Genomic DNA, 27,237 nt, shown 5'->3' with positions numbered 1-27,237 from the left:
ATGGATGCTGAAACGCTGCCTTACGCGCTGGACCTCGTGGCCAGCAGCGGGATATGCTTGAGCCCGGAAAAGCGAGCCGCCTTGCGGAACTCCCTGCTGCTGGTGCGCAGGGATTACCGTTTCGAGCAGGTCCGCCTCTGGGGCCGCATCCAAGGCGTCCGAGGAGCCTACTATATCGCCGAGGGCTTGGGACCAGACAGGGCTGGGCTCAGAAGCCGCCTCTACAGGTGGGCGGCCGCGGCTGGGAGACCTCCTATGCTTGTCCAACTCGAGGGTGATCCTACAGCAGGGGATCTGGTGGAGATCTAGTGGGTTGGCCCTAGACTCCCCGCGCTTGAACACTGTACAGGTAGTCCTCGACTTACGACCCCAATGGAGAGGTCTCTCTCTGATCGTGCTGGATTTCTTGCAGACGTTTCATTACCCCGACTTGGTAACATCATCAGTGCCTAGTAAGGAGTGAAGGAATGAAGTTTGATTCTTGATTAAGGTAGTCAAATTGACTAGGTATTGCTTACTTGATGGTTGGTCTGAAGCAGTGGTGAAATCGAATTTTTTTTTACTACCGGTTCTGTGGGCATAGCTTGGTGGGCGTGGCAGGGGAAGGATACTGCAAAATCCCCATTTCCTCTCCACTCCAGGGGAAGGACCAGAGGTGGGTTTCAGCAAGTTCTGACCGGTTCTGGAGAACCGGTAGCGGAAATTTTGAGTGGTTTGGAGAACCGGTAGTAAAAATTCTGACTGGCCCCGCCCCTATTTGTACTCTGCTTCCTGAGTCCTATCTGATGGAGAGGAAATGGGGATTTTGCAGTAACCTTCCCCTGGAGTGGGGAGGGAATGGCGATTTTACAGTATCCTTTCCCTGCCACGCCCACCAAGCCACGCCCACCAAGCCATGCCATGCCACGCCCACCAAGCCACATCCACAGAACCGGTAGTAAAAACTTTTGAAACCCATCACTGGGAAAGATACTGCAAAATCCCCATTCCTTCCCCACCCCAGGGAAAGGATACTGCAAAATCCCCTTTCCCTCCCCACTCCAAGGGAAGGATACTGCAAAATCTCCATTCCCACCCCACTCTGGGGCCAGCCACAGGTGGTATTTGCCGGTTTTCTGAACTACTCAAAATTTATGCTACCGGTACTGCTAACTGCTCTAAATTTATGCTACCGGTTCTCCAGAACCTGTCAGAACCTGCTGAATTTCAGCCCTGGTCTGAAGTTAATCAATAATCAAGTTAGCAATACCCCAATCAGGAAGTGCCAAAGAGCCAGCAGTAAACAGCCTAACCAAAGAATCTCTTAAAACTGCCCCCACCCACACAGACAGGCAAGATACCAGAATATAAACTGACAGCAAATAGCCCTCCTTACTAGCACTGATGATGTTACCTAGTTACGGTAATGAAACGTCTTCAAGAAAACAAGTAAGCTCAGAGAACACCAAAGACCCCTCATTGTAACCATGAGCTACAAATATTCTCCTTTATTGGGACGGGAATTGAGTCCAAAATATATGTTGCTGAGGGAGAAATTTGTTAAGTGAGTTTTGCCCCATTTTATGACCTTTCTTGCCACATGTATTAAGTGAACCACTGCAGTTGTTAAATTAGTAACACTTTTGTGAAGTGAACCTGGCTTCCCCGTTGACTTTGCTCGTCAGAAGGTTGCAGAAGGTGATCACATGACTCCGGGACACTGCAACCGTCATAAATGTAAATCAGTTGGCAAGCATCCAAATGTAAATCATGTGACTATGGGGATGCTGCAACAGTCATAAGTATGAAAAATGGTCATAAGTCACTTTTTTCAGTGCTGTTGTAACTTTGAATAGTCACTAAATGAAGTCTAGGACTACTTGTACTGGGTTTCCAAGAGCCTGATTCCTTGATAGGAGAAGCAGAACCTGTTGAATTTCTTACGTTCTGGTTATCCAACAGGCAGAGGAGCCTTGTCAGGCGGAGAGAATATTGCCAAATACAGGTAATCCTCATCTTACAACAGTTCACTTAGTGACTGTTCGAAGTTACAACGGCACTGAAAAAAGCGACTTATGACCATTTTTCACACTTATGGCCGTTGCAGCATTCCCATGGTCATGTGATCAAAATCCAGTTGCTTGGCAACTGACTCATTTATGACGGTTGCAGTGTCCCAGGGTCATGTGAGCACATTTTGCGACCTTCTGACAAGGAAAATCAGCGGGGAAACCAAATTTACTTAACAAGTGTGCTATTAACTTAACCACTGCAGTGATTCACCTAACAACTGTTTGTAAAATGGGACAAATTTCACTTAAAAATAGTCTCACTTAGCAACAGAAATTTTGGGATCAATTGTGGTTGTAAGTCAAAGTCTATCTTTAGCTGATAGGAACAATAGCAATCAGTGTGCTTCTGGAGCTCCTGCTGTCCTAAAGACCTGAAACCAGTTGATGAAAAAAATAAAACAAAATAAAATAAAAAATGATTTAAAAAGGAACTATTTAGCTTTAATAACTTAGCTTTCTTTTTTTAATGATGCCTATAATGCAAAACTCAACTTCTCTTCAGGGACAGGATTTTCATTTGCAGTTTTTATTATTGATCCTGGAAGAATCAGGACCATTTTAAAAGTCTGTTAATGTGGGCTCAGCAGAGCAATAACAATTCACCCTGCAATGTGAAATGACAATACAGTTCTCAACCCAAGAATTGGATTCTGCCAATTTCTTATAAAAAAAAAATATAAAATCCATGATCAGGAATGATTTATTTATTAAGACCAGCCAAATATGAACAAAATTTGTGACAATCACAATTTGTCAACATTCCATCTTTTAAGCAGGCAAAATATAAGCGTTCTGCAAATCCTCCCAGAATGGGGTTTTGCAATGGGTGGGAATGCATACAAAGAAGCACTCTGTCGGTATCTTTTCTTCCAGGGTTAAATGGATGCTTTGTAAGTTACCACGTGTTCATGCTTGCATAATCATTTCATTTTACTTTTTTCTTTCAAATAATTTAGTCAGGTCTAAAAGGTACTATAAAAAAGAAAGTGAGGCAGAAGTTGGGGAGAGAGGGGCTTACATAATGTTGAAATCTTAAGGTCTGCACAGTCAATCTTGGAACAGAAGAAAAGCTATTGAACTAAACAAATGACTGATTTTCTGTGATTTCCCCATATTTAAACATTCAATACTGTATTCCTGTGGAAGAACCTTTGTGGATTATAAAAAGAGAACAAAAATAATTAGCAATGTTGGTTTTAGTAAAATAAGATTGATTTTGTTAGTGTGTTATATAAATAAAGGCAAATAAAAGCTTCATTGAATGGTAGAGATATAGAAATAAATACTTGAATGTTTAACATAAAGTTAATGTTTCGGTACAAAACTTTAATGTTCTTTTCAGTGTTACGGTTTTGATCTTAATGATTTTATGTGATTATTGAATATGATTGAGACATACATAAATCATGTTAATAAAATAAATATTTATACAGGACATAATTTATACTAAGAAGTTGTAATCCTTACAACTACCATAAGGTCTAATACAATATATTTTTTTAAATTTATTTTTATATGCTGCCCTTCTCCGGAGACTCAGGGCGGCTTCCAATGCGTTAAGCAATAGCCTTCATACTTTTGTATATTTTATACAAAGTCAGCTTATTGCCCCCACAAACCGGGTCCTCATTTTACCCACCTTAGAAAGGATGGAAGGCTGAGTCGACCTTGAGCCTGGTGAGAATTGAACTCGCAGTAATTGCAGGCAGCTGGATGTTAAATGCTGCCTTAGTAGGAGGCATTAGCCTCCTACACCACTCAGGCTCCTCATTATTAGCATAATATACTCCTTATGGCAAATGATGAAGAGTGGGGTGTGTGAGAATGTGTACCTACTTGGTTCATGGCACTGCTGCAGTTGAAATTGGGATTGTTTGGCTTAAAATTCAATCTGTGAGCCATTCATGCTAATTGGATGAGTCTTTTCTGATGTCCTATTCCCCACTGCAACTCTGCTTGTCAGTTGTTGACAGTTTTGACAATTTTAATGGGATTTTTGATAGACCCCCATAAATGTCTATAAAGAAAAGGTTCTGATTTTTTTAAAAAAACTTGTTTAATAACACTAAGCCTATTTGATTTTTTTTTTTGTGGGGTGGATAGCTTGAACGGTGTGGATTGGAGTCTTCTGCCACCTGCCTCAGAGGAAATTATTGCAATGACTACAGGATTAAAGGGACGTTTCCAAGGGGACCCTTCTTATGAGTATGAATCCCCTGAGAAAAAAGAAGAAGGTGAAAGATCATATGAAGAAGAAATTGGAGTAAGTCAATGAGTGATAGTTTGACCTTTGTACATAAGTGTTTATGAATATTCTTTATCATCTGTTTGTATGTTTTCTTAAAAAATATTTGTTATGATTTTCTTTTCACCATGATTATTTACTTTTGGTGCATTTCTAACTCATCCTTTTATCTAACCTGGTTAGAGAATGTGGGATTCCCATTGACTTTTCAGACATTTGTCACTCTTTGCTTCAAGAATGAACTACAGTACTTAAGATTGCAGTCTATGTTTTACATTTATTTTGCTATAGATTAAATGTTCTTTTTGAATTTGGTTTTAGTGACACTGAGACAGGAATCAACAATCAACATCCTGTAAATTAAACCAGTATCATAGGTTTAGCCAACAGATTTAATTTTCCGTCCATTCTTTTCTCTCACAGTGACCTTAAGGGAGGGGTACAGAGAGGTCCAAGAGCCATCTTAAAGCTTGAGGTGACCCCAGAGCTTCTTTTTAAAAAATGGGAGGAGAAAAAGTAAATATATACATTTATGCTCTTATATATATATAAGAGCATAGGGAAATCCAGAGAAACTATATATATCCTTAATAATCCTTTGCCTATCTTCCTTACCATTTCCAATGTTTAAATTTTTGTTTAATTTAAAAATAGAAAGACATTCTCTATGATTCTTTCTTCAAATCCCAAAGGAAGAAAACTATCTTTAAATTATAAGTTCTATCCTGCTAGCCATTTGCTTCCTTCCCTCCAATCTCAAAAACCAACACATGTATAAAGAAAATTTAAAAACTACAAATACATTAATTGGGAGTGGGAAATTCAAGATACGTCTTCCATAATTGAATGCTTGAGTGCTGCTGGCTTTAAAAGAGCAGATTAGAATGAAAAACTACCTGACTGTTTGAGAGGATATTTTGTCTGCTGTTTCCTCTTTATTTTTCTCAGCTGATCATTCTTTACCCAGTTACAGATGGAAGAAATTAAGAACAGGCATTGGTTGGCACATTTGGAATTTGGGTATTTTAAACTCCCACCCACACATTTGCCAGAAGCAAATTTGAAAAATAGTATAACAAACAAACAAACAAACAAACACCGTGTTCTAAATGATGTGCTGTTTTTGGAGGAAGAAAAAGATTATAGGCAGAACATGACCCCCATTTTCCCAAAATGAGAAAAATCCTTTATTTGTATGATTTCTAAATTGCTAAAAATTTATAATAATAATTGGTGGTTTATTAGCATGGTTGGCATACAGTCAGTCAGATGTTTAGACTGGATTTTTGTTTTGTTTTACTGACAACTGTTAAATCTGGGGTTGTTGTTAATACAGTATTCTTCAATTGGTTCATATGTATTGTGAACTTCATAGTGATGAAACCACAAATAGCAGTCTGCTATTTTGGCTAATTTAGGATAAAATTGCACAAAAAGACGATTACTAAAATAATGGGAAGTACATTTGTTCTTGTTTTTTTCCATTGTTAGCAATTTCATGTTGATGTTTAGTCCAGAATGACTAATACTAGGCACAAATGGGTGTTGTCCACAAGACTTGAGAATTAAGTTTCTGACTGGATGAATAGCTATTCTTTACAAATAGAAGGGATGGAGATCAAAATATGCAATTATTTTGTTCTGGACTGGGGAATCTCTGGCCCATGTAAGTTTTCTACATGAAAATTCTACAATTCACTACTGTAGATTCTTTTTCTCTCCTGGTACAAGTTTTTCACCTCAGATCAGCAGCAGAGACAATATTTTCTTCAAAGTGCTCAGAAAGAGAGGGACCTTTTGAGTGCTGAGAAGGGAAAATGAGACTTGTATTTTTGCAGCAGTAATGAAAGAATAATTCCTTATTGATTTTCTTTGCGTAGGGAAAGGAGTCCTGAATACGGTTGTTTTAAGAGATGGGAGACTACAAGAGGTTTTAAACAACAGCCTTCACATCATTTGGCAGGGTAGAATTTCTTCCCCACCCTGAGTTATTCTTAATAGTCACTAAGATATTAATCAGACTTGGGAAAACATGTTGAAAGGAGTGAATGTGAATGGAAACTAGATACTTTCAATACAAATACATGTTCAAGCTGACTTTAGCTCATAGATTTTTTCTAAGGCTTAAAACTTACTGATGAATACTGGATAACTAAGTAAAAATCCCAAGATTCTTGTTCACGCATTCTTCAAGCATTGAAGAAAAATACAGAATATGAGGTATACAATGTATCTTTAGTCTGAATATTAATTTCTCAGTACTTTCCTAGGATTCTCATAAACACAACATATTACAGTTACCCATACTATAATTAAGGTACACATCATTCAGGCCAAATCAACATTATATTTAATTGGGATAATGGAAAAAAGTATTTTAATGGCTGTGTCTTGGCTCTGGAATTCCCCTTAAAATAAAGCTCCTTTCATCCTCCCTTGAAATACTCAGAAATGAGTAAAGTTAGGAAAAAAATTAGACCGCAATCTTAATTTGTTTTGTCTTTCTTTAAAATATTTAAAATATTTTGGTTAATATTGTATTCTACATTTGTATTTGATATAAAAGGAAAATAATTTTTAAATGTAAAATTGAAATTTTATATTTGCTTTAGAATGTCTTAGTGCAGAATATAAATGCAGGGTGTATTTTTTTTACATCAATCAATATCAGAAATTCCTGTGACCCCGTGTATATTTATTTATTTACTTCATTTTTTGTCTACTTTTCTATTAAAATAGTACTAACAATAACTCAACACAAATTACATTTTTAGAAGTAGATAATCATAATATAAAATAAAGTATAAAAGTATATTGAGAAATGAGTCACATTCATCAGATTAAACCAACATCAGATTAAACCAAGACCAACAGAGTTAACCAGGCCTTTGAATCTCCTATTCCTGTCAAGTCTGCTTCTGTTGGTCCCTATTTTTTTATATTTTAAAAAACCTAATGAGGTTCCTATAGGAAATTGATCTTTTATATAGCTGATCATAAGCCTACAGGTAGTCCTCGATTTATGACCACAATTGAGCCTCAAATTTCTGTAGTGAAACACTTGTTAATTTTGTCTCATTTTACAACCTTTCTTGCCACATCTGTTAAGTGAATCACTGCAGTTATTAAGGTGTTAAGTGAATCTGGCTTCTCTATTTACTTTGCTAATAGTAAGCACTGTTTGTAATCTCATAGAATTCCTTTCTCCATAATTCTCCATAATTGTATTTTCCTTTCTATTTTTAATAGAAGCAAGATATTTAAGTAGGAAGAAAGCTACTTCCTCTCCACCATTTTTTTTGCAATAAAAATATATTAAATGCAGTGAATATATCTGAATATAATTACCTCTAAATTCATCAGGAGGGAAATGTACTAATTTTATAAAGGAATTGATATGATTATTCTAATTAATTTTTTTCATTAGTAATGTAGGAATAATATTAACAATTTATTACATTTTTATGCCCACCTGACTTCCAGTGACTCTAGGCAGTTTTCATACTTATTGTATTAGATTGAAGGAATATTATTCTCTCCCGAGTCTCATTCTTATAAAATATAGGAAATAGATTTTAATGTTTGCTTTTTCTTATAGCCCTTGGTTAAGGAGGAGATCCGTCTGGTAGCCACAATACATCAGATAGATCAAGAAGTGGGTATTGTTCCACGGGGCGCATATGTAAAATCTCCACTTGGACCCGTGCATGTGAACAGGAGCTTTGAAGGTAAATTTGTGTGAGGACAGTTCTGTTGTCTTTGAACTCTAAAATAACCATAATCACATATATTGGTTTGTAATTTTGTTCAACAGTCAATCACAGCTCATATATGACAGACATACCTGTGCACATGGCAGATACCCAAGTTTTATGTATTGTGCATATAAGGAAGCGGGATGTGTGTAAAGCACACATAAAAATTTCAGAATAGGAGAGGGTAAGTTATTCCTGCTGCTCAATTTTTTGCTGTACGTACTGCATAATGGAAATAGAAATGTTAGCCATTAGAGTTTCTCCACATAGTTCTTCACTTTTAGTGCACCAGAGCAAAGTGGAAAGATGTGAATATCAAGCCATACAGTTAGTTTCCAACTTCTGCCTCATGATTTATAAATTCATGTGTAACATGTTTATTGGTTCGAAATCTTGGTGGCTGTTATTGTATGGAACCCTCATGGGGAAAGGGCACTTTCTTCTTTAAGCCACATTGACCCTTCTGATTGAACAGTTTGAAGGCATGCAGTCCTCTTTTTCTTTGTTCTTGCAAAATGCACACGCACACACAAACGCACACACACACACGCACACACAGACACAAACGCTCAGGCTTTTTCACCATCTCAGTTGCAGAGTCAGTGTATTGTGCAAATAAACAACAAAAAATAAATAAATAAAAAATGAAGAGATCTAGATGGAAGCTCCTCTTTCACCCCAGTGTTGTAAGTGCTGCTGTGAGGAAAAGAGGGGGAAAAAAGGGACATGCCGTTTGAACTCCTAGTTTATTATCTGGCAACAGTAGCTGTAAAATAAGGGGGAAAAGGCACCCTTCTCCAAGTTCACATTTTTGCTCAAGACATTCTAGCTATTCTAAGAAGTGCTGTTACCATGCTGACTAGGTTTCAACAGTGCAGAGGGAAACTCTGAATTCACAAGAGTGTAAAGCAGGGGTATGTATGCAGTGTTTTTCAGAAATGTTGTGCTACATAGCTCCAACTGATGAGAAGAACCATGGAATTTGTCCCAAACATCTGGAGGGCAGTAAGTTCCCTCTCTTTGCGGAATACAGTCTTATATGTCATGAGTTATCCTATCCTGATGAGTACTCTTTTCCATCTAGCAACATACGGGCTTAGCTGGATGTTCACATTTGCTATACTGACATAAACTTAGCAGAGGAACATGTGTCTTCTCCCCTCAGCTCTTTTATGACATGGGTTAGCAGGGCCTCTTCTTAACTTTTACGGGTGGGGATTAGGGATGCAGAGTGATATCATTAGTAGATCAGGATGGCTTTTTAGCAGAAGAGTTTGGGAATTTTTTTTTATTTTTAGTGATTATATTCCTATTTTACAGTTAATATAGCTTTCCATATTTTCCCATGTCAAAATGGTGGGAAGCTGTCCATGTTGTTTTCACAGCCAGAGAGATCTCTGAGGCTAAGAAATGTCCTCTGAGTTTAGGTATTGCAACATTTCGTGTTAATATGCTTCAGAATTCTATTGGACTTTTCCACTGAAAGATTTTTTTTTTTATCAACTCCCGGTTTCAAATGTGACTAAAATTACTTAATATTTCTCACTATCCATTTCTAATGTATTTGTCCATTTACCTAACTAATACCATCAGTGCCCAGGGTATTGTGTAAAAAATAAGAGGTAGGAACCTTATGTATACTACCTTCAGTTGTACAAGTAAAGATGGGATATCAATCAATCAATTAATCAGTCAAATAAATAAAATGCCTAAATATTTCGTAGGTCAATTAAGAAAGTGAACTTTCATTAATTGAAGAATGGCAATATACTAAAAGAGGCTACTAAGCAGTGCTGATTTCCTTTTTTCACTTTCATCAATAGGTTTGTCCCTGACAGAAGCAAAAAAGTTAAGCTCCTATTTCCATTTTACTGAGCCTGTAAAATTGAAGAATAAAACTCTGCTGGAAAAAGCTGACTTGGATCCAGCCATTGACTTTTTGGATTCTCTTGAACATGATATCCCTAAAGGTAGGAAAAAGTACTATCCCACATGCAAAATGAAAAAGGCAGTGGGTGGCACTTGGGGCCTAGTAAAGAGGAGGTATTTGTTTTTTGTTGTGTAAAAGAAACAATGATTAATTTCATAAGTTTCACTTAGCATGTTTTAGCCATTCAGCTTTTGGATTAACCTTCATTTCTCTTATCCTTAAACTGAAATTGGGAGGAACACATAAGATAATACAGGTGCATATAAGTAAATTTCATTCTTTGACTCAGGTTGAATTGAGTGAGAATTTGTGTATAATGTTCCCATTCTTAAAATTTATTCCCTTCTCTGAATATATGAATTTACTTTGAAGAGGCATAACTGTTTTTCATTACAGCAATTCTCAAAATAGAAAACAAAATCAAATAATATGTTTTACGCTATACAAAACCTTGTAGAAGAGCCTGCATGCTCTGTGGAAGACTCTCTTTGAATTGTTAAAGCAGCTTCAGAAGATTCACTAGTTGTCTTAATATTCATCTGTATGCACAGAAACACTTTTATACTGGCAAAGTTTCTGAAATTGCTGAGCTTTTCACGGGATGTGTCTGTTTTTAGCACTTTGAGGAATGCTGCTACATAGTGCCAGTATGTTTTGTGAAATACCCCTTTCAAATGTTTTCTGCAGTCCTAAGATAAATGCATGCAGCCATTCAGCTCTGGCATACATTTTTACTAAATAAAATAATAAACAATAACCAGTAAATCAGATTCCACAGACAAAAGCATGTAACACATGCAAAAACTAAAATGCTGCACCAGTGTTCATTTAAGGATATAAAAAACCATCACAATTTCTTTTTTTAATGAAAAGAAATAATTTGAGGAAATGAAAACTATCAAGACATGGATGGCCTTATACAGGTAGTCTTCGACTTCCAGCTTGCTTAGTGACCATTTGAAGTTACAACGGCAGTGAAAAAAGTTACTTATGACCATTTTTAACACTTATGACTGTTGCAGCATCCCCATGGTGACATGAATTACATTCAGATGTTTGACAACTGATTCACATTTATGACAGTTGCAGTATCCTGGGGTCATGTGATCATTTCCTGCAACTTTCTGACAAGCAAAGTCAATGGGGAAGCCAGATTCACTTAACAACCATATTACTAATTTAACAACTGCAGTGATTCACTTAACCAATGTGGCAAGAAAAGTCATAAAATTGGGCAAGACTCACTTAATAAATTTCTCACTTAACGACATAAATTTTGGGATCAATTGTGGTCATAGGTTGAGGACTACGAGTATTGTCATTTTTGAAATAATTTGTAACTTTATTATTTATTATTTAGCTAGGTCCAAAAAGTACAGGTAGCACTCAACTTACTATCACAATTGAGCTCAAAATTTATGTTGCTAAGTGAGACGTTTGTTAAGTGAGCTTTGTTCCATTTTACGACCACTTTATGACCTTTTTTTGCTGCAGTTGTTAAGTGAATCACTGCAGTTGTTAAATTAATAATACAGTTGTTAAGTGAATCTGGCTTCCCCATTGACTTTGCTTGTCAGAAGGTCGCAAAAGGGGATCACATGATCCCAGAACACTGCAAAGGTCATAAATATGGACCAGTTGCCAAGTGTCTGAATTTTGATCATGTGATCATGCAATGGTCGTAAGTTTGAAAAACGGTCACGACTCTCTTTCTTCAGTGCTGTTGTAAGTTTGAACGGTCACTAAATGAACTGTTGTAAATCAAGGACTGCCTGCATATGTTATGGGTAGTAGTGTGCAAAACTATGCATGTTGAAAAATCACATATAATCTTAGGACAATTAGCTACAGTACTAATTTTGTAGAAAACTGGAGAGAAAACAGAGTCTTCGGAGAGGGGTGGCATATAAATTTAATTAATTAAATTAAATTAATTAATTAAGTTAAATTAAATTAAATTAAATCTACTTAAGGATTGAGTTTAAATGGAACTGCCACATTCCCTTTTTATATAATAACAAAATAAATTTTCGGTGCTGTGCGTTTTTAAACAAGAGCCCTACAAAGCCTGTCACATCTTTTCAGTGGGCAGTTTTGTCTGCTTCATGTGTCAGCACCCTGAGCTGTTTAAACTCTTCTGTTTCCTCCTAATTAGGAAGGGTTTGTAGCAGCCGGTGTCCTGCTGTGTGAGATAAGACTCCCAGTGATAGAGAAGCTTTTATGAGCATTTTACATGCCCTTTCCATCCAGTATTGCTTTGTCTTATCTAAATGTGGCCTTGTTAACTCTAACCTTCTATCTTGGGGAGGTTTGGTTCAATCTCTTCTTTGATGAACTATTGCACTTAAGCTACATAGTCGGTAATCTGCAGCAGTCTGAGCTGTGGAGAATTGTGACCATACACTTGTTATGGTATGCAAAAATTGTAGCTCCTAAGGCAATGAAAATCCATGGTTATTTAACCGATGCCATTCCTTCTGCTTCCTTGACTTGTATTTAATAAAATGTTAAAGCAAGATGCTCACAGAATTATGGAATTATGAAAGCTAGGTTTAGGGTAGGAACTGATTTGTAGCAAAGATTTTGCCTTGTATCTGAATTTTTGCTTCATTCTTTTTAGTTGGCAACCGCATTAGATTTAGCACACGTATGCCATCTTGAAGTATTTTTGAAACCCTTGTTTTTATTTCAGGTTGTTTGTTTATGAGCTGAAATTGCTAAATTGGAATTAGGGACAATTTTACATTTTAAAATACTTTAAGGGATAGATTTTTGCATTTAGATATTATTGCAAAAAAGCAGAAAGAGAAATAAAAGTTACCATATTAGTGAATCATTTATCTTTTAAAAGATTTAGACCATCCGCTACCTTTCTTAACTTCATAGTGATTTTTCACTATGTGATTTTCACAATTTTTCACATTCTTTTTATTATCACAAACTTGTCTGCCTCATGAGGAGGGATTAGTATGAAATATGATATGATATAGGATAGACAGTATTACCAGCAGATGGATTTGCAGTTGGCTGACCAACCGCAGCATATGGTCCTCAGTGGAATGGCATCTATACGGAAGGAAGCATGCAGTGGAATATCTCTAGGTTCTGTCTTGGACCCAATGTTCTTCAACATCTTCATAAAGGACCTAGATGAGGGGATTGAAGGGGCAGATGACACCAAGCTAGGGGGAATTGCTAACCTTTTGGAAAACAGACTCAAGATTCAGAAGGATCTTAACAGACTTGAGTCTTGGGCCTTATCCAACAAGAAGTAGTTCATTGATGAGGGGAAAAAAATTAACTTTTCTCACCACTGAACTGCACCTTTGGAAGACAGTCTTAAGATTCAGAAGGATTTTGACAGACTTGAGCATTGGACTATATCCAACAAGATGCAGTTCAGCGGTGAGAAAAGTACCGTATTTTTCGGACTATAAGATGCACCTTTCCCCCCCTAAAAGGTGAAAATTTGGATGAAAATTTGGGGATGAAAATTTGGGGGTGAAAATTTGGGGGTGAAAATTTGGGTGTGTCTTATACACTGAATGTAGCCCCACCCACCCACTGGCCCCCACCCTTTGGCCTTTGCCTCCCAGCAATTTACCTCCTTGCAACAAGCAGCAAGAAGAAACAACTCCTTTCTGCTTCAGCACAGCCTAATTAGCACAAGTTGATTGGATCAGCCTCCCGACTCTCAGCTGTTTTCCTCTTAGCTGTTTTGGGTGGGCCTCTGCTGTTTGCTGCAAGGAAGTAAATTGCTGGGAGCAGATTTTTCTTTTTCTTGTGCTAATCAAGCTATGCTGAAAACGAAAATGAAAGTAAAGCAGGCTGTTTGCTGTTTGCTGCAACGAGGCAAAATTGCTGGGAGGCAGAGGCAGATTTCTTTTTCTTGTTTTCCTCACCAAAAAAGGTAGGTGCGTCTTATACTCCAAAAAATATGGTAAGTTTGTGCACTTCGGCAGGAAAAACCAAATGCTCAGAATAGGTAGCACCTGGCCCAACAATAAAAACTGTAAGAGGGATCTAGGTGTCCTAGTGCACCACCACTTAAGTATGAGCCAGCAGTGTGCTGCAGCTGCCAGAAAAGTCAATGCAGTCCTAGGCTGCATCAACAGAGAGATAGCATCAGGAACATGAGAAGTGATAGAAGTAAGGCCACATTTGGAATATTGCATCCAGTTCTGGTCACCATAATACAAAGATGCTGAGAACCCAGAAAGAGTGCAGAGAAGAGCAACAAAGATGATAAGGGGGTCTGGAGGCTAAACTGAATGATGAAAGGCTAAGGCAATTAGATATGTTTAGCCTAACAAAGAAAAGGCTTAGGGGTGACATGATAGCTGTCTTCCAATATTTGAAAGGCTGTCACAGAGAAGAGGGGGTTGATTTATTCTCCAAAGCATCTGAGGGCAGGACGAGAAGCAGTGGTTGGAAGTTAGAGATACAACTTGTAACTAAGGAGAAACTTCCTGACAGTGAGAACAATTAGTTAATGGAACAGAAGCGTAACTTCTGGAGTTGTGGATGCTCCATCACCTGTGGTTTCAAGAAAAGATTGGATAACAATTTCTCTGGGATGGAATAAAGATTCCTGCCTAGGGCAGGGGGCTGGACTAGAAGACCTCTGAGGTCCCTGCCAGTCCTTTGAGTCTACAAAAAACTAATCCAATCCAAGCCAATCAATTCTAATCCAATATAATCCAAGGCTTTAGTCCAGTATAAAGCTCATCATGTCACACCATAATATAGTTTATTTGCTTGTGCATATCTTGTGACATAACAGAGGAATTGTGTTTTACATGACCCAGTCATTGTTTAGTTGATGATGTACTATACCGAGTTTGGAAGCAAAATGCTGGAGTGAGAAAGGAAAATATTTCCACAGCAATATATATGGCTCGAAGCAAGGCTTCCATCATTCGTACTGCTCTGTATAAATGATGTTATTAAATAGCCTGGGGTGTGTAAAATTATATAAGGTAAATCACGGTCAACATTCATTCATATTATCATAAATACATAACCAAAGATATATTCAGATTGATGGGGAAAGAACCACTTTTTTTAAAAAAAAAAATGGCAAATTGTGTGAAAGCAAATTTTTCTTCTCTTTATTTTCCTCAAAGAAAGTCTTTGCAGGAAGATACAGGAAAAAAATTGTACAGAAATGATCATGGAATGATGACTCCTGTGTCTGGGAGAATGTAAACATATCTCACTACAGAGCTGTGAAATCTGAAATATGAGAAGCAGATTCAGCAAACGTAGGCTTCCTATGGATGTTTTGTTTCTCAAATGTAGCAGATGTGAGAATCGCTTCTCGATGCTAAACATATGGTGTAATTTTGTATTGTACAAATTGCTGACCTGGGTTTTGTCTACAGTTAAGTTGGCATGCTTTTAGAGTTAGTCTCAGGATATAGATCTTCCTAACATACATGTGGCAGTAGTTCAATACAGTACTATATTTTAATAATAGTCTCTTAGAACTATATGTGACTTGTGCATATGCCAGCTTTTCCGAAACTAAGGAAAAATGATGTAGCTCATTACTAGAACTGAATTCTGGCTTCAGATTGGCATTAATCTTTTTTTGCAGGCCTCTGAGAATTAGCTGAATTGTATAATATTGAACTACAGACAGGAGGGGCCAAGTGTTATCTGGTAGGGGCTCAGGAAGAGGGTCTTTATGCCATAGTGCCTGCCCTTTGGAACATCATCCCCCATCACCCCCAAAAAATTAGAATGGCCCTGACCCCATTGGCTTTTTGTAAGGCCTGTAAAGGCATGGTTTCACCACTGGGCCTGAGGATCTGAATGTGTGGCGAAGCCTGTGCAATGGCTGTGTTGGTTTATCATTAGTAATTTTGTTTTTGTTTTTACCTGTAATTTTTTGGCTGCTGATTACATGTCTGTTCTTGTTTTTATTATTTAACTTTCCCCCCCATGCTGATAGCTACCCAAAATAATAAATTTGAGGTAGGTGGCTATAGAAATTGAAACAATAATAAATAAATAAACAGATAAATTAATTTACATTCATGTATCTAACAATGAATGGACCGTTGGTGGAATTTCTCCAAATATTTGCAAAGTCTTTGTGATACTCTTTTTTCCGGATCTTACAAAAGCCACAAGTACTGGGAGGACTGAGGCTGAGAAACATGAACCTGCTTTATCTCTAAGCATTAGCACAGCTAATTAATTCCCCTTCAAAGCCCCCCTCCTAAAGTGATTAATCCCCTATCAAGCTCTGTCTCCAGCCATTCAAGAGGCCTAAGTCTGCCAAGGTATTTACGGCCCCCTAGCCAGCAAGCAGACGGCAAGGCAGCTTGTTATCGGGATAGGATGGAAGTGGTTCCAAGACAAATGGCTGCCTATCTCCCAAGTGGCTTTGCAAAACCCAACAAAGTGTTGTGCTGTGCTGGCCACCTACTTTCCTCATCCTCCTCTCTCTCCTAACGTTTCACAGATGTGACCCGAGCCTTCCCCCTTCATAGTTTAACACTAAGCAGCACCTCTACAGTCCTGTGAAAGATGGGAGCCAAAGCACTTTACTTTTGAGTCTGCCAAAAGCCACACGGGGACAAGACCCTTTCAAGCTGTTTTATGAAACTAAAAGGCCTGTTAATGGATGAGGGCGAAATAATGGTGTTGGGGAAATAATAGGACCGGGAAGGGGATGAATCTGGAAAGATGGAGTGGAACAGGGTCAGAGGAAAAGTGAGTCTGGTGCATTTGTCAGTGGAGAAGGGCATCATTCAAAATCTGTACTTTCAAAACTTGGAAATGGTACAACACTCAACAAAAAAGAAAAATCCATGAAGCAATGCCAGGATCCACGTATATGAGTTGCTGAAGTAGCAAACTCATTTGCCGGTTTAGAAAATAAATTATTCCCCAGACTGGAGGGATATAATAATCTGGCCGCTAGCCAAGATAGCAGGTAAATGGACTTTGTCTTTCCTTTTTCCTCTGTCTTCAAACTGTTTAAACTTTGGGCTGTTATGTCAACCAACTCCAGTAGGGGGCACTGTGGTGCCAGGCTCAATAGCACTGCAGGAACAAATCCTAATGAAGTAATATGAGAAAGTTTTGGACTCTTTTAGTGAGGTGAAGACAGAGGAACCAGACTGTGTGTGGTATATATTGACCTCTTGAACTATGGATATGGAGAGGAGACTGTCAGCTCCGCTGCAGCTCACACAATTTTCAAAAAGACATATTGGCCTTTTCAGTAGATTTCTTTAGTACCAACATTTTATGTGTTTAGATCAGGCTCTCTCATGATTTTTCTTATCAAAGGCCGCACATTCAGCCTCTTCATGCCAAGAATCTTATCTGTACTAACATTTTGCTATTCCTACACTGATCATTAGGGTGTTCCCTGGAAGTATGATTTTTTTTTTTCTGGAATCAATCCTTATGGAACATAGTAATATGAACAGAACCAGTCAGAATGACTGCTTTTCATTTTTCTAACCACCCATATTTTTCCTGCACTACTGAATATTTGAGGACACAGACACAGTATTATTTTAACATTTCAAGAATATAGCTGCAGATCATTTTTCATATTTTAACTAAAGGGATTTAACTGACCCTCTGGGATATATACTGTGATTCCTGAGTCACCTTTTCTTTTAGTGATGTTATACAATTGAAGTATCTCTTCAAAGATTAGATAAATCTAACATTTGCCATTGTTTCTGATTCAGATTGATGTTGTAAGCAGATGTGCTGAAAAATGACTCCATCATCATTCAATATTGGTTTGCTATTTAGAGATGATGGACAAAACATCTGGAGTAAAATTTGGAGGACACAGGTTGATTACCTCTGTATAAAGAAATGTAGTATGATGTTAGCTTGATTATTTAAAAATATATCAATTATGTTTGTTATCTGATTTCTGTGTGATCTTTTTATTTTTTTTGAAAGTAGTTTATTATTTATACTATCTAATAGAGATGATAACTAACATTGAAAAACAGATGGAGAAAACTATATGGCAGTGATGGCTAACCTTTTTGCCATCGCGTGCCAGGAGAGAGGGGGGCAGGGGAGGTTCGCGCGTGTGCGTGCCCACACCCATAATTCTATGTGCCCTGCCCTGCGCATGCATGCACAACCCCCCCTCCCGCTCCTGGCACGCGATGGTCTGGTAGGCCCGTTTTTGTTTCTTACCTGGCTCCAGATCCTCTCTATGCATCTGGGAAGGGTGAAAGAGCCTTTCCCACTCCCTCAGAGGCCTGAAAGGGCCCATTTCCCAACTCTCAGTGGGACAAGGAGTGACATTTTTTGCTGTCCCCAGGCTCCAGAGCCTCTCTAGGTGTCTCTGGAGGCTGGGGACAGCAAAAAACGTCACTTCCTGTCCCACCGAGAGTTGGGAAATGGGCCATTTCAGGCCTCTGGAGGGCCTCCGAAGAAGTGGGAAAGGCTGTTTTCGCCGTCTGCAGATGCATAGAGAGGATCTGGAACCAGGTAAGAAAGAAAAACGGGCCTTTCCCCTCCTCCCCCCAGGCCCTCCGGAGGCAGGAAACAGCCTGTTTTCCTACTTCTAGTGGGCCCAGAAGGCCCGAAAATCAGCTGGCCGGCAGAGCTGAGCTGGCGTGCCCACTGATATGGCTATGTGTGCCACAGGTTCGCCATCACGGCTATATGGGATGTAATGCAAAGGAAAGATTTAATATGACTCATTTTTATATGGAAGGCATTCCAAGACCAATTTCATCCATATGTTTTGTAGAGCATGACAAACAAAAATAGGATTCACTCATAGTTCTAAATCAGAATTTTTAAAACCACATCACAACTTAATGCAATGAATGGTCATAGTTATTGAATGGTCTTTGTTTTAGTCTTGGCAGTATATTCACAAAATTTCAAGAATAGCCATAACAGGACTGCTGTGAAAATAAATGTTCTGGGAGTAAGTCATAACTGAAACTCATTTTTATAATTTATTACATATTCTGATATGATGTAATAGAAATGAAAGAACCAATATCTTATCGGCTCAGATTTAGAGATTCTTTAAAAGAGAAAGGCTACCACAATATTTGGTGTAATAAAAGAGAAATTAAGTGTATATACAAGATATAGAGAGGTATAATGAATTCCCATTAAATATTCAAGCAACAGGCCGCCATAAAATAGATTGTCTAAACTGACAATTTGCAGATTTTTTTCTTAGAAGGAGTACATTATGTAATCCTAGTATTGCTGGGAATCTATACCTAATTTAAGTAGATTAGTTCTCTTTTTTTAGATGACATAGGGAGCTATGATTTATTTAAAATAGGAAGGAAAAAATTCCATTCATTTTCTTATGGTTGAAAGTAACATAGCAAAGCCTATTTATTGCTGTATATTCATGTTTTGGGAAAAAAGCAGATAAGGGATGAAAAGAACAAGAATTTCATAAGCTTTACATCAGGGGTCAGCAACCTATGGCCCAAAGGCTGGATCTGTATTGCTACCCTAAATCAGGGATGTCAAACTCACATCGTCACGTGGCATATCAGGATTTTTTCCCCTTTCGCTAAACCGGTCGTGGGGGTGGCCAGTGCCTGACGCATCCAGCCCGCGGCCCAGGAGTTTGACAGCCCTGCTCTAAATCATCTGACTCATAGTTCCAAAAAGAAATAGCAAATCTACCTGATCTATGGTAATCCTAAAAAAGAATTCAAGTTTGTAATTCTGGCTCAGGCCTGATATAGACTTGTATTATTTTAATAAATTGTAATGATTTGGATCATACACTGTAAATATATGTATGTATTTTATAACATATGTTTGGTTACTCAGATCTGAGAGAGAGAGAGAGAGAGAGAGTTTTGACATGGATTGGCACCTGGGAATCCTCAGATCATCCATTTCAAATAAATCCTACTTTTCCAGTGCCTGAGTTTCACGCAGAGATGCATAGAGTTACTTTCATATCTGGGATCTGGAGGAACGTGATAAACTTTTGTCATCAATGGGTCTTATCCTGTATATCAACCAGACGACAGAATGGCTCCACCATGACTGATCTTTAGGAATACTTTAAAAACAAACCTGTTCAGAAGGGTATTAATTCAAAACCTATTATCAATATACCTATTATTTTCTGTTATAGTAATTTATGATATAGTTTCTGTATTTATTATTAATGCATATATTTTGGTTTATTGTAGATGTGGGTCCATTTAGAAATTGATGACATATTAAGTAATATATCATAATGTAAAGCTTAGATTCAAACCAATGGCAGAGAAGCTTTGATGTCTTTAATTAGTTTAGATTTAGCATATGAAAAGCCGAGAAGTGGAAAATTATCCAAGTTAGTCAGTGATCTTTGTAGATTAGAATATTCCTTTTTTTATTGGATAATAAGCAGATTATTTGATGAGGTAAAGTACTTGCCAGACTGATCCATTCTGGCAATACAGATTTTTACTTTATTTTGGGATAGGCTATTCAGAACAGTCTTTTAATCATAATGGAACTCCTAATTACTGTTTTTCTTAACTCAAAACCAATAATCAAATCAAGACATGAGGTGGCTATAACATTTGTAAAAGATAAATATTTTAACTTGATTTAAGAAATACCAAAAATACAAAAAGCACTCTATTATTATTGTTGCTGAAATAGCCATTACTGTGAAAGCAAGAATATCTAAAACCAAAAAAAGCAGAAGAATCATAATGCTAAAACAAAGCAAGTCATTGTTTCTTTGATCATCTGATGAATCTTCTAACAAAGGGTACAAATTTGAAAAAATTACCTCAATTTGGAAACTAACAGTAATGTTTAAAAGAGGCCCAATTTCATTTGATATAATGAATGAGGCAAAATACTATTTCCATTTTATTCTGCTTGATCAATAGGATTTGAAGAACTGTGAAGATGATATATTAATCCAAGGGCTTTTCAGGTAGATGCTACGTACTGCCTAGCATGTTCCAAAGATGTTTCTATAGCAACTGCCTTTGCTGTCTCTATTAAAATCCTGCAGAAGCATATAACCAAGAAAAAAGGTTCCATGTAATTTAAGGGTCCTCAGAACTTATGACTGAAATCTTAGTGATTACTTGGAAAACTTTTTGTTCTGAATACGTTTTAAAAATAATATACTTGGACTTGAACGGAAGAATTAATAGACTAGAATCTGTACTATTTTATTAGCACAGACTGCTCCAAGACTAAAAATCTTACGTCTTTTAATGTTGTTATGTTTTTCCCTCTGAATTAGATAAACAGTCACAAAATTGTAACTCAGGGTTCATAGTTTTAAAGTCATGAACCTTAAAAGGCTTGCAAAATAAGCACAACTAGACTGTATTCATTATCTAAAAATTTACATGATAGGCTGAGATAAGGCTCAGAGCTAAGCTCCAAATTGAATACGCTTTAGCAAGAAATATTGGGAAATATACTATCTTTGCCATACAATAGTTACTACTGTCATGTAAATGGGGGAGATAGGTTTTAGTCAGCTGTCCATCTTGTGCTTTTGGGCTCCTTTCTCTTTTCTGATATTAACGCTAGAAGCTGGAGAGGAATATTTTGCTAGCTGGTGAAGTTCAGTGCTTATCCATCAAGTCCCTTCTCCATAAGTGCTACATCTCAGGACTGCATTTTCAGTCCTGCTACAGTTCATGCTGTGAGTACAAGGGTAGGTACTGACTATGATTTATCACTTCTCAAGGACAAGCACAATTTGTCCCTTGGGAATAATTTAGAGAAAAGTTCACAGTAGATCTTCATAGATTAAAAAAGTTATTAGATGAACGCTTTCCTATCACGGCAGTTAGGAGGCTAAAGTATATATCCAAGAATTTCTCTTGGAAGTATTTCTATAGATTGGTACTAGTTTATTTAGTGGTCCATGGTGATATGCACAATGAATATAAAATAGATTTAGGTAGCCTGCTTTTAGCAAAGAAATATCATAGACAGTGAGATTTTTGCTGTTATATGAAGTGACTTTTAAGAATGTTATTAAATTAAGCTTTTCATTTCACTACTGATAATCAAATAAATTCAGATACGTTTTGAAAGGCATAAATAATTTAATTATATTATATTATTTATCAGACTTATATACCCATCTCACATATATGACTCTGGATGGCATACGATAAGACAGCCAATTAAAACAAAGCAATTAAGCACAAATATAAATAAGAATGAGTGGAATGGAGAACATCCTACATCCAATGTTAAAAATCTTGTGGGCTCCCCTTTTCCTAGGATCACCAAGAACCATGTTTTCAGGGATTTTCTAAATGCCAATAGGTCAGGGCTAATCTCTTCTGTGGGAGAATGATGTTAATAATGCATCATATTAAATTCTATTAAATTGATAGTATGGATTGCCCTTCCAGTTAAATCTGTACAAAGTGCATAAGATTTGGGAAAACTATATATAGTTGTATAATGATATCTATAGAGCCGTGGTGGTGCAGTGGTTAGAATGCAGAACTGCCAACAGTTTGATCCTGACTACCTCAAGGTTGACTCAGCCTTCCATCCTTCTGAGGTCGGTAAAATGTAAACTGCTTAGAGAGGGCTGTAAAGCACTATGAAATGGTACATAAGTCTAAGTGCTATTGCTATGCTAAATATATAGGGAAAGATACAAGCATTATAAAATCTAAATGGAACTTTACATACGAACGCTAAAGAAATAAACTAATGTAGTTCTGTTGAGATTCTAACATCTGGGAAGTGAAGACCAATAAAAGACACAAATGTCTATGAACTTAGCCAATTTTATATGCAAAATAAATGTGTGTTAGTATAATTCTGCTACTCTCTTAATTGTAATAACTTCAGAGTCAGGTGTTTTTGTTTTTATTATCCTGATACTACCTTTTGGGACCATCAAATTTTACTAAATGATGACTTACTTGCTTTCCTGCCAGGCACCACACCAGAACATAAACTTTGAAATACATCCAAAGCAGCAGTGTTATGGAAGAGTGGATTTGAAGTGGATCAGCTCTCTGTTGTTTCAAGCGCTTCCCAGTTTAACATTAGTTTTTAAAATAATCCCCATAACTAAATTTATAGTAAATGTTTCAGGCCAGAGACCAGACAGACATGAGGGTGAAATACGAATTTGGTGACAGACTAGACAAAAAGCAGAATATGAGAGGGAGGTAGATGGTTTCTGACAGATGGTCCATCAAAAAGGCAGTGGTTGGTTGAGCAAAAAAACATTCCAAGCAATGTCTTGTTTGGAAAATTGTAGGCACCTCCCTAGCATTCCCACCCATATTTGGCAGGGTGAAGACTGTAGCCTGCTCCAGAGTGGGAATCGGAAGTTCACAATCTTCATCCAAAGGATAATTTTCCCAGGCCCTTTCCTCCCACACCTCTTTCTCCTTTTGGAGCTCACAGGCCAATTTTTTTTTTAAAAAAATTGAGGCAACATTAGGTTTGGGTATCTCTGCCAAGTGCAGCTTGAAAAGCAAATTTTCTTTATTTTAAAAATATTTAAGAAGTAACTCTGCAAAGCCTCTTTCATGAGTATATTATACTCTTGATCTTCAACATAGCTGACATAATGCAGCTGGGGTGTCCCATGAGCAACTCGAAGATTTGTCTACTTACTACTGCTTCCCTCTATCCACTGAAGATAAAAACTTCAGTACTGAGGTAGGAAGTGCCCGTTTTACTTATAAACATATCAGTCTTGTCCAATTAACTAAGATAGTAATTAAAAGAGGTTAACAGGCATTAGCATTTGCCACAGTACAAGGAAAGCAAGTTTGTTGTAGTGATTAAGGTATCAGGCTAGAAACTGGGAGACTCTGAATTCTAGTCTCATCTTAGGCACAAAGCTAGCTGGGTGATCTTGAGCCAGTCACTTTCTCTCATCGCTATCAGTTCTAGTGGGATGGACAGATATTCTTAGGAAAAGGTAGCCCTGCAAATAACCAGGTCCTTTAAAGGTGATAACCAGCACCCTAAATTGCATCCAGAAGAGAACTGGCAGCCAGTTCAGCTTTTGAAATAGAGGTGTAACATGGATGAACTAATGGGCACCTAATACTATGTGTACTGCTGCATTCTGGACCAGTTACAATTTCTGAGTGGTCTTCAAGGACAGCCCATATAAAACACATTGCAATAATCCAAATGGGAGGTGACTAAGGCATGAGTGACCATTAGCGGGGCCTCCCAGTCCAGGAAAAGACACAGTTGGCATAGAAGACTTGCAGATCAGTGCATCTGTGCAACCCCACCCAGAGTCAAAGATGACAAGTCAGCAGCCCTTGGGGGACCAAAACCCTAGAGCCATTCCATCTTGTCAGGATTGAGCCAAAGACAATTTATCAGCGGCTTCAAGTAGATGTTAAGAGGAGAGGGGAGAGACCCAAGCTCTGAGGCACCCCATACTGCAGGGGCCTATGGTTTGACCTCCCCTTCCCCACTAACATCTCCTGGAATCAATCACAGAGAAAGGAGGAGGATCACCTCAAAATGGTACCTCCCATTCCCAAACCTGCAGAGCTGATACAGGTTATTGTTGTTGGTATTAAAAACAGCCGAAAGAGCAGGCAAAGTAATCATGCCCATAATTCAACACATTTTAAAGGAGTTTCTCTCCCTCTGAGAATTTCTGAGTATTGAAGAAACTATAAAATGAATAGTATAATTCTTTATTCTGCCTGTGATAAATTTGACATTTGGATGGCTTACATAGCATATACTGAAATAAAAGAGTTGGATAAAAGAGCAGCAACAATAACAGCCTTTTATGCTAGAGTCTATGTGGCAAAAACCAGGTTGGAATTTAGCAAGATTTACAGCCTTCATAGATCTCCGAGTATTTGTTTTATTTTCGGTGATGATTTATCAATGTTCTGAAAAAGTTTTTCCTCCTTTAATGCTGCTTGTCATTTGCTTCCTGATGATGGTTAGATGCTGGCAACAATTAACTAGAAAGCACCATGGCAGCTATCTTTAAAAATACCTATGAAAATTACCTTTCTTTGTTGACAATTTATATTTAAATCGAATGACTGATCTTTTAAAGGAAACTTTAAAGAAACTGCATCTCCTTACTTCATAAAATATCATTAAAATTTCATTAAATTCCACCTTGAACTTGATTATGTGAAATGTTTGTGTTGATTATTAACAAAAAAGGTAATGCTCAGTCTTGGATTAGGTGAGGCTTTGATTTTGCTGCTTCAAGTCTAACAAAGGAGAAACAGTGGATCTGACATTTGTTTGGCAGGAACCCGGTAAAAAAAGTTGTGCTTGTTATGTAGTTTTCTGCTTATAAAGGAAGCAGCTGCTCTGGTCACCAGCTGTAATTTGTGAATGGCCTTTAATGGCAGTCCCAAAGAGGATATCCCACGGAGAGTATGTGGTGGAAATTAAATGGGGTGGGGGGAAGACACAGATCATTATTGGTTGAATTGGAGGGACTGGTCAGCTCAACTTTCAGCAAATAATAGTGTGTGTCACTGAAGTATTCAAAAGTGCATCATTAAGTAAATTATTATCTTAACACCAGTATTACAGTATGGTGATCAGTATTGTGGTATCTAATTTAGATTCTTGAACACTCATTTTGATATGGAATTCAGAAAGCACAAAGAATTTGCCACAAGAATAGCATTGTATTAAGATATCTATAGTTCTTTTTCTAGGAACTACCTGAACATTTCCATCTGTGAATATTTCTATTTAATATTTACTGGGATTATTCTCCAATTTTGTCAAGTTGGACGAAGCGTATCCACTATAATACTCCTTTTTTCACTCCCATAGTTCTCTGGTTATTAGTTCAGAACCCATTGATCAGTCTAGGTTTGAATGATACTTTAATATTCTTGGCATCACCAAAGCATAAATTAACATTGAAACTAATCCTTTTACTACCTTAATACTCCTTTTCTTCAAAGTTGGAACCACATAAGATACCAAGGAAAATGAATTGTTCTGTAAATTAATGGAGGCTTTGTGACTCTCTCTCTGCCGTTTCTTTTTCTTACTTTTGCTTTTCAGGAACTAAAGCACTAATTTTACCCTTAGAACAATAATACCTCATCACAATTCAAAACACAGTAGTATGATATTCAATACATCTGAATTCTTCCTTTAGGGGGAAAAGAGCACTTCTCTCTTCCTTGCACCTTGCTTCAAAATTAAGAAGAGATTGCCATTATTAGAAAAGGAAAAGATAACTAATTTTGCATAATAAAACAAGCGCAAAATATCCAGAGGCAAATTATTACTCTTGGAGTAAGGGAGACCTTTGTAGATATTACTAGATTTATTTTAGGAACTAAATAAACATTACTTTTCATGGTATAGTTTGTATATATATATATAATAGATATTTTTAAAGCCTTAAATCTGATAGGAAGAGGATTCAGATAACTCATAGAAATATTGTACTTTTTTCATTTCCAATATGTGAGCAACACATAGGAATGATGGCGAGGAGATGTTCCGTTTTATACAGGAAAGATTACTGCAGTTTCCAAAGAAATTACTGTACATAGATTGCGTGGAACAAAGTATACGTGCTTGTTGCTCCTAATTCCTCTATTGCTGTTTTTCTGCTAAAGTATCTTTGATCTCATTGTATATGGTGATATTTGTAAACATTTGTTTTTTCTATAGGGTCCTGGAGCATCCAAGTAGAGAGAGGAAGCAGAGTAGTAGTGCTGCGAAGTCTACTCTGGCCTGGACTCACATTCTATCATGTTCCTAATACTAAACAGCATGGTTATATCTATTTTGGCCATGGAGAGAAGAACATAGACTTACCCTTCATGTTGTGAAGTTCACAAACACAAGAAAATTAAGGAAGTTATGTCCTAATGTTGCAATTATTTTATGTCTATATTTTTGATTTAATAAATCGGTGTGAAATCAGGCTACTTCTTTGTGACCTATATTTTAAAAACATGTTCAGTAGTTGAGTTGTTTCACACCCACTTTCACTATTCAGGTAACCTTGAGGGATAAACCTCCAGGTGGCCCCAATGACTCTCAGAAAGAGTGCCAACGACCAGACAACTGCAAGGAATATAAATCCTTCCATCCTCCACCATTCAGTTGGAACTGAAGACGCTTCTTGGATGAGAAGTGAAATGTCTTCAAGGAAAAACAAAGTCCAGATGCTTTTTGAAAAAGCACCTTTGGGACAACCTGGATAACTGAGAATCTCTATAGATGTTTACAATAGTGCATGCACACACAACAAATCAAAGATCTGAACATAGAGTTGGGGGTAGA

The 27,237-nt window shown here is 37.4% G+C and overlaps 1 protein-coding gene across 2 annotated transcripts; it reads left to right on the top strand.

The window, feature by feature from the left end:
* On the top strand, window positions 1–26,780 carry RSPH9 (radial spoke head component 9). Of its 2 annotated transcripts, none has more exons than XM_070950037.1 (5): window positions 1–227; window positions 4,155–4,314; window positions 7,940–8,024; window positions 9,875–10,021; window positions 26,620–26,780. In XM_070950037.1, the coding sequence occupies exons 1-5, from the start codon at window positions 1–3 to the stop codon at window positions 26,778–26,780; spliced, it is 780 nt and encodes a 259-aa protein (XP_070806138.1). The 2 variants fall into 2 exon arrangements, with proteins under 2 accessions (XP_070806138.1, XP_070806131.1); XM_070950030.1 differs by having other exon boundaries at window positions 7,895–8,024.
* Window positions 26,781–27,237: the final 457 nt, after the last annotated feature.

Source organism: Pituophis catenifer, unplaced genomic scaffold, assembly GCF_029215685.1.
Source record: "Pituophis catenifer annectens isolate HBS135680 unplaced genomic scaffold, rPitCat1.0.hap2 SCAF_1, whole genome shotgun sequence".
In the NCBI taxonomy this organism is placed as follows: Eukaryota; Metazoa; Chordata; class Lepidosauria; order Squamata; family Colubridae; genus Pituophis; species Pituophis catenifer.
Note: the sequence above shows the minus strand (reverse complement) of the source record. Positions and strands in the feature narration are given on the sequence as shown.